Source organism: Henckelia pumila, chromosome 2 (genome assembly GCF_033568475.1).
Source record: "Henckelia pumila isolate YLH828 chromosome 2, ASM3356847v2, whole genome shotgun sequence".
Lineage (NCBI taxonomy): Eukaryota > Viridiplantae > Streptophyta > Magnoliopsida > Lamiales > Gesneriaceae > Henckelia > Henckelia pumila.
Window position 1 is genome coordinate 57,179,480 of NC_133121.1, and position 11,747 is coordinate 57,191,226.

Genomic DNA, 11,747 nt, shown 5'->3' on the forward strand with positions numbered 1-11,747 from the left:
CCTAGGAAGACTAGAACAACTCCAAAAGGACTAGAATGGAAAGGAAAACTCGGAATTGGCAAATGAAAGTGAAGCCTCGGCCTTCTATTTATAGACAACGATCGGAACTTCCGATCCTCGATCGGAACGTCCGAACCTCGATCGGAACGTCCGATCCTACCATCGGAGCTTCCGAAGATCTTGATCTGCCACGTGTCAAAATATCACTTGTTGACTTTGGATAGGGGTGATCGGAGCTTCCGATCTTGCCACACGTCATGCCTGACGTAATATCGATCGGAGCTTCCGATCCTGTTAGGAGCTTCCGATCCTGATTGGAGCTTCCGAACTCACCTTCGGAGCTTCCGAACTCTACCCAAGTAATTATGATTAATTCCTTAATTACTGATTTTTGGTTACGGGCTACTACATATGCAGTACTCAAACTCAAAGTAGTACCCAAATCTCGCTGAAAGCTACCCGAAAACCATGCGGTGAACCTCATATCTCTATTGCTGACTATGCTCAAAGGAACTCCATGCAATCGCACAATATCCTATATATATAACCTCGTCATGTGATAAAAAGTGAACTCGCGGTTATACGGAAGAAAGTGTGCGGATTTGGACAACCTGTCCACACCAACCCAAATAGAATCACAATGTTTGGAGGACATTGACAATTGGGTGACAAAATCTATCGTCACATGTTCCCACTTCTAATTTGGAATCTCCAAGCTTTGCATCAGACCACCCGATCGAAGATGCTCAGCCATGACCTATTGACAAATAAGACATAGAGAGACAAAGTGGTAAACTCTATGCTTTATACCTTTCCACCAGAACCTGGTATGTAGATCCTTATAAATCTTGGAACTTCCTAGGTGTACGGTGAATCTACTTCAATGAGCCTGAGACAAAATCTCATCTCGCAAGGTCAAATAGTCGGGTACCACCACTCTACCATACAAACACAAAAATCTATCTGTCTGAAAAGGAAACCAGATGTGTTGTCTCCCTGAGCAAGTCTCGCCAACTTTTACGTCTTTGGATCATAAAGCTACACTTGTCGAATGCGGACAAACAATGATTGCTCTACTGGTACTGAAAATACTCGGATTCCCTGCTGTCTTTTCTTGTGCCAGAACATGAAGTCCAAAGAACTACACTCCTGAACTTTACTAGCTACTGCACTAGTGTGGAGAGCACTAACACTCACCTTACGGCTAAGTGCATCTGCTACAGGATTCGTAGAACCTGGATGATACTTAATCTCACAATCATAGTCCTTATGAAGATCCATCCAACGACGCTGCTGCATGTTCAACTCTTCCTGAGTAAACAAATAATTCAAGATCTTGTGGTCCAAAAAGATCTCGACCCACTCGCCATACAGATAGTGGCGCCAAATATTCAGTGCAAACACGATTGCTGCAAGCTCTAGATCGTGCACTATGTAGTTTCCTTCGTGAGTTTTCAACTCTCTAGACGCATAGGAAATCACATGCCCACTCTGTGTCAACACATAACCCAATCCTTGAAGTGATGCATCAGTGTAAACCACATAGCCTCCGGGTCCATATGGTAACAAAAGAACAGGCACGGTAGTCAGTCGAATTCTCAACTCGTTGAAGCTTTGCTCACACTCGATCGACCAAAAAAAAAGAACATCCTTCTTTGTCAACTGAGTCAGTGGCCTAGAAATTTGTGAAAAATTCTCGATAAATCGCCAGTAATAGCCTACTAAACCCAAAAAACTATGAATCTTTGATGTTTTCATAGGACTCGACCAATTCATTATAGCTTCAGTCTTTCGGTCCACTAATGTGGGGACCTCGGGTTGCTAATCTCGTTTTAGGGCAACTAATGATTAATTAAACAATTAATCAAACAATTAAAGAATAATAAATCAAGAGCAAAATTTTTTATTTTTTTTAAATGTTAGAGCCTCGCTCGATCGGGCAAAGTCAGCCGATCGAGCGAGAATTAAATCATGCTCTCGGGTCTGCAATATCACAGGCTGTGCTCGATCCTACAATTACCTGCGATCGAGCGAGCTCAAGGTTTCAAGTCTCTGTTTTTACAAATTGATGGTCGCGCTCGATCCTACAAATTCCCAGGATCGAGCGTGCCTCTTGTTTCAAAATTTCTGCAGAATCTGTTTGCTGTCAAACCTTGGAACATTGGCAAGATCCTTCAAATAAATTCAAGTCTATACATGATATAACATCTGAGAACATGCATATATTCATATACGAAGTCTTTGGTATCAAAACATGCGTTGAATACATCAATTCTAATAACATAATAGACATTAATTGAGCAAGCTACACAAAGACTCAAATGTGAGCTTCAAGTCTATAAGTTCATATCAAGTTTGATGTTATCTAACTACCATTCTTCTGCTTAAAACCCGAGTCAACACTTGATAAGTCTCGCTCCCAATCTGTCAATGTCATCTCAGACCAGCTCCTGCCCCATCTGTTGCAATGCACACATACAAAACAAAGCAACAGCCGGATAAACTCCAGTGAGAAATCATTCTCAGTATAATCGACATATATATGCGTTAAATAAATTCATATCAACTCTAAACATATCAACTCAAGAATAGAGTAAAAATAACGCATATATCGACTCAAATTCAAATCAAGACTCAATTTATATAGCGCGCTTATCTCAAGAATTGATTCTTATCACTTCGTTGCCATCAAGATTCGTATCTGATCTTGACATGAATATCCATCTATCGTAGCCATTCCGGGCTAGAAAATAAGGTTAACCGCAACCTTGGCATAGAATCAATTCAATATACAATCATATCAAAAGCAATAAAGATCCACTACCTGTGATGGATCGAAAATAACATAAGTTCTACCTCAAGAACAAATACTTAAACAAGTATGTGGTTTGTTCGGGATAACTCAAGAATAGTCGTTCTTGAGTTTCACAGTCCCTGACTCGCGATGTCGTCATTATACCTTTCATTTTCGAGTTAAAGATGTTCCACATCTGGATAGGAAGTACCACAACTCATAGCAAATCTGCTCATTCAAATAACATTCGATCTTCAAGGTAGAACAACTTCAACTATCATCATTTCTTCTTCGGTTTCAAGTTGAGGTTCTTGAGTCAATAGTCTCCTATTAAACTCTGAAACATATCATCAAAACATGCATATCAAACCTCATTCTATTCAATCATTTCAGAATTGAATCAAAATCATCAATATAGATTCAATCAACATCATTTCAAACTTCAACTTCTTCTTATTCGATATAACTCGGAGTCTGGAATCGTTAGCCTTCGAAACTCAACTGAAATCGAGAAATAAAAATGCCATAACATTCATAACTTCTAAACAACTATCTCAACTCAGTTATAGGCTATCAAAATGAAGTCAAAACATCAACCGGCGGCGTAGCGATTGAAAATCGAAAACCGACTCGGTATCGAATTCATTATGAACTTCTTATCAACTTCTAATCACTTCATATCATTCATACTTCACATATCAGCAGCTATAATCACATGTTAACAAGTCAAAAACATGCTGAAACCATGACAAGTTCGTTTCTTAATTCATTTCCAATCCGACTGCGATATCGAACGACATACGAACTCAAAAACACAACATAGTTTCATAATCTGATCTCTACCATATTTTGTTCTTCAAAACATGCCGAGATAACAAAATACTTACATCAAATCGAAACCCTTGTCTCAAGGATTCCAGAACATCTTTCGGAATTGAAATCGGACGAGCGAAACAAAAGTTATCGACGTTTGAAAATCGAAAAGCAAAGGAAAGTAAAAGGCTTCGGCTTCTGAACTCTAAATTCTGAATAAAATCTGAAGCATACACGTTGACATGCTGATAATCTGATTAAAATCAGATATGTATTGCATAAATTGCAATTTAGTCCCTCAAGTCTTCAGTAATTGCAATTCAGTCCTCGGCCTTCTTTTTAATTCAATTTCAATCCAAAATAATTTAAGAATATTAGAATTAAATTCGAAACTCTAAATATTCCCAAATTAAATATACTCGGATTAAAATAAATTAAATTCGGATTAATTAAATAATCCCGACCGTTTGCACTTTAGCCCTTGCAACTTCGATATTTTCAAATCAGTCCCTGAATCGAATATTTATTCTTTTAATTTAAGAATTCTCGGAATTTAATTCTCAAAATCCGTAAATTCTCAAATTAAATATTTTCGGCTCGAAAATTAAATCTATCATTTCCATAATTGCTGAAATCAATATTAGCCCTTAATATGGAATTTAATTCTCAAATTCCATAACTAATAATTTAATATTTTCGGGCCTCACAACTAATATACCCTCCCGAGAAAAGACATCATAACTAAGGAATACCACTTGGTCAATACAAAACTCGCACTTACTGAACTTGGCATATAACTGTTTCTCACAGAGAATCTTCAGTACAAGCTTTAAGTGTTGCGCATGTTCGTTAATACTACGAGAGTAGACCAAAATTTTGTCAATAAAAACTATGACAAACTTACCCAGGTTGTAGCACCTAATATTTTATAATTTAAATTCCATGCCTAAAATTCTTTTTTAATAATAATTATGATTTTTATTGCTTGGAATTAATTGCTTACATTTCATTTAAAGTTTAAGTACTCAAATATTTTAAGTTCTTTATTATTGAAATTTTTGAGACAGTGGCTTCCGGTTCCGGCGTATGGTGATGGTGGATTTTGGCGGTAAATTCCAAGAATTTCTATTTTAAAAGTTTAGTAGGGAGGTAGGAGGAAAATTTAGAAGGAAATTCAAAAGTTAGAAATTTCCGGGTATCAAAAATCATTTTCCTTAGTATTGCAATATTGGGCTTATTCTTTGACTTTTTTGAAAATTAGAATTTTCATAAACGCGGATTAGTAAAACCCAATTTAATATTTTTGATTAGGATTTTTTAAACTTAGGAATTTTATTAGTGTAAGTTAGTAGGTAAAGTAGTACTATAAAGTTGTACTATAGAGTTGTACTTTTAAAAGCACACTCACACCTACTTCTACATGCTTACACCTATACTTACGAGGCACTCTATGGGAGACCTTGTAGATCACCAGTATTATGGACCGAGATCGGTGAGAGGTTAGAGTTTGGACCCAAGATTGTTCAGTAGACTGCTGAAGTTGTAGCCAGGATCCGTGATAGGATGAGGACGGCACAGAGCAGGCAGAAGAGTTACGCCGATCATAGGAGGAGAGACTTGGAGTTCTCAGTGGGTGATCATGTCTTCATCCGGGTCGCTCCTTTGAAAGGCGTGATGAGGTTCGGAAAGAAGGGGAAATTTGCTCCGAGGTTCGATGGACCTTTTGAGATTCTTGATAGAGTGGGGACGTTAGCCTATAGGGTGGCCTTGCCGCCTAATCTGGCTGGAGTACACAACGTCTTCCACGTATCCATGTTGAGGAAGTACATTTCGAATCCTTCTCATGTGCTCAACCTTGAGCCTCTTCAGTTATCGCCTCATATGACTTATGAAGGGAGACCTGACCGGATTATGGAAAAGCAGGAGAGGAAACTCCGTAACAAGACTATTCCAATGGTCAAGGTTAAGTGGTTGAATCATTCAGATGAAGAGGCCACTTGGGAGACAGAGGCATATATTAGGACTCGTTATCCAGAGCTATTTGGTAAGTTCTAATTTTGAGGACGAAATTCCTTATTAGGGAGTGAGGAATTGTAGAACCTAAGATTTCATAATTTAAATTCCATTCCTATTATTCTTTTTTAATAATAATTACGATTTTTATTGCTTTGAATTATTTGCTTACATTTCCTTTAAGTTTTAAGTGCTCAAATATTTTAAGTTCTTTATTATTGAAATTTTTGAGACAGTGGCATCCGATTCCGGCGTATGGCGATGGTGGATTTTGGCAGTAAATTCCAAGAATTTCTATTTTAAAAGTTTAGTAGGGAGGTAGGAGGAAAATTTAGAAGGAAATTCAAAAGTTAGAAATTTCCGGGTATCAAAAATCATTTTCCTTAGTATTGCAATATTGGGCTTATACTTTGACTTTTTTGAAAATTAGAATTTTCATAAACGCGGATTAGTAAAACCCAATTTAATATTTTTGATTAGGAATTTTTAAACATAGGAATTTTATTAGTGTAAGTTAGTAGGTAAAGTAGTACTATAAAGTTATACTATAGAGTTGTACTTTTAAAAGCACACTCACACCTACTTCTACATGCTTACACCTATACATACACACATGTACACACAACACACAACTTTTAAAACACACACTTAAATCATTTTAATTGGAACCCTAGCCACCCAACCCCTCACTACCCGATCCCTCACTCCCTTTTCCTCCCAAACCCAATCGGCCGTTTCTTCCCCCTCCAACCTTCAGCTGCTGCCGCCGCCCTCCACCACCATTTTCGACGTCGGGAAGCCACCTAGGGAGGTCTTTCTAGCTGTGGTTTGAAGTGTTTCAGCCCTCTCCCCTTTCCTTGGTTCGAAATTTTGGTAGAAAAGGGTTAAGGCAAGTATAAGTGGATTCTTTGGGCATCCAAACAAGTCATGAAATTTTTTTTTAAAAAAAAATCCGCATTTTATTTTATTATTTATTTAAGTTTAGAGGTTAGGGTCGTTTCAGTTGGTATCAGAGCACGGTCTTGGTTTGGGCTGAGCCTACTGCCGGTTGCCAAAACTCAAGGGATCTCGCATCAATGTCTGTAAGATTTATGTTTTGCTTATTGCTATTGGTTCAGATTAGTAGAATTAGTTTCTTAAATTATTTGAGCATGTTTTAAGTTTAAATAAAATCTTTTTCTTAAGTCATGAAATTTGAACTTTTGAAATTTGAACTTGCGCTCAGATGCCACCTTGACGTGATCCCCATGCACCTCCTCCGCCCCCTCTACCAGTTGATGTTGGGGCTCATGTGCTAGCTGGCCTGGTTCGTATCTTAGAGAAGCATGCCGAGGCCCCGAGGGCTAGACCTGGTGCGGTCTATGAACAGTTCAGGAAAATGGATCCTAAGGATTTCTCTGGTACTACGGATCCGATGGTAGCGGAGGGCTGGATTCGCTCGCTAGAGGCGATTTTTCGCCACATGGATTTGGGAGATGCAGACCGAGTTCGCTGTATGACCTTCCTTCTTAAGGATGACGCCGCCTTATGTTTTGAGGGTGTGGAGAAGACTGTTGACATTACCACACTGACTTGGGAAGCATTCAAGACTCTCTTCTATGAGAAGTACTATACAGCTGAGGTGAGGGCACAGTTGAAGAAAGAGTGCATGAGTTTCCGGCAGGGAGATCTGTCTGTATCCGAGTTTGTTTGGAATTTGAGAGGGGTTGCCACTTCGTGCCGTTGATAGGGAATGACGAGGCGAAGAAGTTGCAGCACTTTGTTGCGTGTCTGAGGCCTACTATTCATAGGGATGTGATGATGGCTGGGCCAGTGGATTATGCAGCTGCTATCAGCAAGGCTGTGAGGTCTGAGCAGTCCTTGAAGGACATCAGTGCCGAGGCTCATGGCAAGAGGGCCTTTACTCATCAGTGTCACCCGCAGCAACATGGCAAGAAGCCATATCAGGGACAGCAGAGGTAGCAGAGGCCCCAGGGGCACCATCAGGCTCAGATACCTGCTCCTACCAGGGCTGAGGATAAGCCTATTTGCCAGACTTGCCGCCGTCTGCATTTTGGTAAGTTCTTGATGAATGTAGTAGTGTGTTTCAAATGCAAGAAGCCGGGCCATATGGCCAAGGATTGCCCGGAGTTGAGGAGGCCCGTGCAGGGTCGAGTGTTCGTGATGAAGGCGAGGAGGCCGACCCAGACACCACAATCATCACAGGTAACATCTTAAGTTTTCTTGGGTTAGAGAAGTTGATCAATTTACTGATACATGTGGTTTTATGTTTTCTTTTTTGGGGTCAATAATTTTGTAGAATGTTGCATGTTTGAGGAATTTGACTGTATTAGCATGCGTAGTATCTTGTTTGGGATTTGATGACTTAGAAGGAGCCTAAGTAGAACTTGTGTTATTTAACTTCAATCTTTTCTGTGGATAAATTCACCGTTAATGCAGGTAGGATTGTAGTAGCTGGTGTAGCCACTAGAGCCTTGTTAGACTCGGGAGCTACACATTCTTTCATTTCAGAGACATTCACCCGTAAGCGGAATATTGAGTATGAGGAGTTGTTGGGTGGTTTCACAGTGACCATCCCATCAGGGGAAGAACTGTCCACAAGGAATATAGTGAAGAATCTTGAGCTCTTGCTGCAAGGGCAACCAGTGAGTGTCGATTTGATAGTGTCGCCCATGCCTGAGTTTGACTTGATACTTGGGATGGATTGGATGACGAAGAATGCTGTGGTGATTGATTTTCAGCAGCGATCAGTGATGGTCAGACCGGAGGGAGAGGAACCATTCTGGTTCGAGGCTACTAGGAGTTCGAAGATGACTCAGCTCATATCTCTCATGCAAGCTAAGAAGTTGTTGCATGATGGATGTGAGGCATTCTTAGCCAGTGTGTCTCTGACAGAGTTGCCAGCACGTCCGGATATTTTAGCTGTGGACGTGGTCAGGGATTTTGAGGATGTGTTTCCGGATGAGGTTGCAGGTATTTCACCAGATAGAGAAGTCGAGTTCTCTATCGACTTGATACCGGGTACTATGCCAATCTCTAAGGCATCGTATAGACTAGCTCCCACAGAAATGAAGGAACTGAAGGAGCAGATTCAAGAGTTGCATGATAAGGGATTCATACGCCCTAGTTTCTCTCCATGGGGCGCGCCAGTCGTCTTTGTGAAAAAGAAGGACGGAAGCCTATGGTTGTGCATTGATTACCGAGGGCTGAATGGGGTGACGGTAAAGAACAAGTACTCGCTTCCTAGAATTGAGGACCTCTTTGATCAGTTACAAGGAGCTTCTGTGTTTTCGAAGATTGATCTTCGTTCGGGATATCACCAGTTGAAGGTGAAAGAGTCTGATGTGTTCAAGACAGCATTTAGGACTCGTTATGGCCACTACGAGTTCTTTGTGATGCCGTTCGGGATGACGAACGTTCCCGCGGTCTTCATGGATCTTATGAACCGCGTGTTCCAGCCATACTTGGATCAGTTTGTCATTGTTTTTATTGACAATACCCTCATTTACTCGAAGGATAGAGAAGATCATACCCAGCATTTGAAGACTATCCTAGGAGTACTCCGAGAGAGGAAGTTGTATGCTAAGTTCGAAAAGTGCGAATTATGGTTAGAGAGAGTACCATTCTTGGGCCATATTATTTCCAAGAGTGGAGTGGAAGTGGATCCTTCTAAGGTGCAAGCAGTGAAGGAGTGGTCTGTTCCAAGAAACGCATCGGAGATTCGTAGTTTTCTCGGCTTGGCCGGTTACTACCGGAAGTTTATCAAGGGCTTTTCATCGATTGCGGTGCCCTTGACAGCGCTGACCAAGAAGAATGCCAAGTTTATTTGGAAGCCAGAATGTCAAGAGAGCTTTGATGTGTTGAAGGAAGCTCTCACGACAGCACCAGTGTTAGCTATGCCATCTGGAGAGGGAGATTTTGTGGTTTACACTGATGCTTCCAAGTTGGTACTTGGGGCAGTACTTATGCAGCGAGATAGGGTTATCGCTTATGATTCTAGGCAGTTGAAGGAGCATGAGAAGTACTACCGTACTCATGATTTGGAGTTAGCAGCAGTGGTGTTCGCTCTCAAGATTTGGAGGCACTATCTCTACGGAGAAAAGTGTAAGATATTTACCGACCATAAAAGCCTCAAATACTTCTTCACCCAGAAGGAGTTGAATATGAGATAGCGGAGATGGCTAGAATTGGTGAAAGACTATGACTGCGATATTAGCTACCACCCGGGTAAAGCTAGTGTAGTCGCAGATTCATTGAGTAGAAAGTCAGCAGTGATTGCCTCTTTGACGGTGTCTAGACCTCTGCATGATGAGATTCAGAGATTCGGACTAGAGCTCTATGCCGAGGGTAGAGCTCCTAGATTGTCAGCTTTGTCAGTGCAGACTTCGCTGTTTGACCGTATCAGAGTTGCTCAAGCAGTTGATGAGCAGTTGGGTAAGTAGAGACAGAGAGCAGAGGAGAAATACAGTGGTCTGTATTCTGTAGTTGATGGGATTGTGAATTTCAGAGGTCGTTTTTGGATTCCCGCAGGTGATTCTCTGCGAGATACTATCATGGCAGAGGCACATACATCGTCGTACTCTATCCACCCAAGGAGTACAATGATATATAGGGACCTTTAGCAGTTGTACTGGTGGCCAGGCATGAAGCATGATATCGCTCGTTGCGTGTCAGAGTGCTTGACATGCCAGCAGGTCAAGGCAGAACATTAGAGACCTGTAGGGTTGCTTAAGCCACTCCCTATTCCAAAGTGGAAATGGGAGAATATTACCATGGATTTTGTTGTTGGTTTGCCGAGGACAGTGAGAGGTTCGGATTCTATTTGGGTTATTGTAGACCGTCTCACTAAGTCGGCACGCTTCTTAACTATGAGTAAGACCTTCACTATGACTCAGTATTCGGAGTTGTATATCTGGGATATAGTCAGACTACATGGTATCCCTGTTTTCATTGTGTCTGATAGAGATCCGTGGTTTACTTCGTCTTTTTGGAAGAGTCTTCATTCCGATTTGGGTACGAAGCTTCTGTTTAGTACAGCCATTCACCCGGAGACGGATGGCCAGTCTGAGAGGGTGATTCAGATTTTGGAAGACCTTTTGAGCGCTTGCGCTATTGATTTTCAGGGTAGTTGGGAGTCGAGGCTACCACTAGTGGAGTTCGCATACAACAACAGTTTCCAGGCCACCATTGTTATGGCGCCTTACGAGGCACTCTATGGGAGACCTTGTAGATCACCAGTATTATGGACCGAGATCGGTGAGAGGTTAGAGTTTGGACCCGAGATTGTTCAGCAGACTGCTGAAGTTGTAGCCAGGATCCGTGATAGGATGAGGACGGCACAGAGCAGGCAGAAGAGTTACGCCGATCATAGGAGGAGAGACTTGGAGTTCTCAGTGGGTGATCATGTCTTCATCCGGGTCGCTCCTTTGAAAGGCGTGATGAGGTTCGCAAAGAAGGGGAAATTTGATTCGAGGTTCGTTGGACCTTTTGAGATTCTTGATAGAGTGGGGACGTTAGCCTATAGGGTGGCCATGCCGCCTAATCTGGTTGGAGTACACAACGTCTTCCACGTATCCATGTTGAGGAAGTACATCTCGAATCCTTTTCATGTGCTCAACCTTGAGCCTCTTCAGTCATCGCCTCATATGACTTATGAAGAGAGACCTGACCGGATTATGGAAAAGCAGGAGAGGAGACTCCGTAACAAGACTATTCCAATGGTCAAGGTTAAGTGGTTGAATCATTCAGATGAAGAGGCCACTTGGGAGACAGAGGCATATATTAGGACTCGCTATCCAGAGCTATTTGGTAAGTTCTAATTTTGAGGACGAAATTCCTTATTAGGGAGGGAGGAATTTTAGAACCTAAGATTTCATAATTTAAATTCCATTCTTAAAATTCTTTTTTAATAATAATTATGATTTTTATTGCTTTGAATTAATTGCTTACATTTCCTTTAAATTTTAAGTGCTCAAATATTTTAAGTTCTTTATTATTGAAATTTTTGAGACAGTGGTTTCCGGTTCCGGCGTATGGCGATGGTGGATTTTGGCGGTAAATTCCAAGAATTTCTATTTTAAAAGTTTAGTAGGGAGGTAGGAGGAAAATTTAGAAGGAAATTCAAAAG

At 41.0% G+C, this 11,747-nt stretch overlaps 1 protein-coding gene across 1 annotated transcript; it reads left to right on the plus strand.

Annotated features, from left to right (window-relative positions):
* Positions 1-7,420: 7,420 nt before the first annotated feature.
* LOC140877652 (uncharacterized) lies at positions 7,421-11,439 on the plus strand. The gene is made up of 6 exons (XM_073281192.1): positions 7,421-7,578; positions 7,698-7,825; positions 8,060-8,593; positions 9,233-9,641; positions 9,837-10,054; positions 10,658-11,439. The coding sequence occupies exons 1-6, from the start codon at positions 7,421-7,423 to the stop codon at positions 11,437-11,439; spliced, it is 2,229 nt and encodes a 742-aa protein (XP_073137293.1).
* The last annotated feature ends 308 nt before the right edge of the window (positions 11,440-11,747 follow it).

What these genes read in the sequence shown, in the direction of transcription:
- LOC140877652 (XM_073281192.1), top strand. Translation starts at nt 7,421, where the DNA reads ATGGCTGGGCCAGTGGATTATGCAGCTGCTATCAGCAAGGCTGTGAGG. An exon ending in GTTTCCGGATGAGGTTGCAG is followed by an intron (nt 8,594 to 9,232) that starts GTATTTCACCAG and finishes AATTATGGTTAG; the next exon opens with AGAGAGTACCATTCTTGGGC. An exon ending in AGCAGTTGATGAGCAGTTGG is followed by an intron (nt 10,055 to 10,657) that starts GTAAGTAGAGAC and finishes TGTTTAGTACAG; the next exon opens with CCATTCACCCGGAGACGGAT.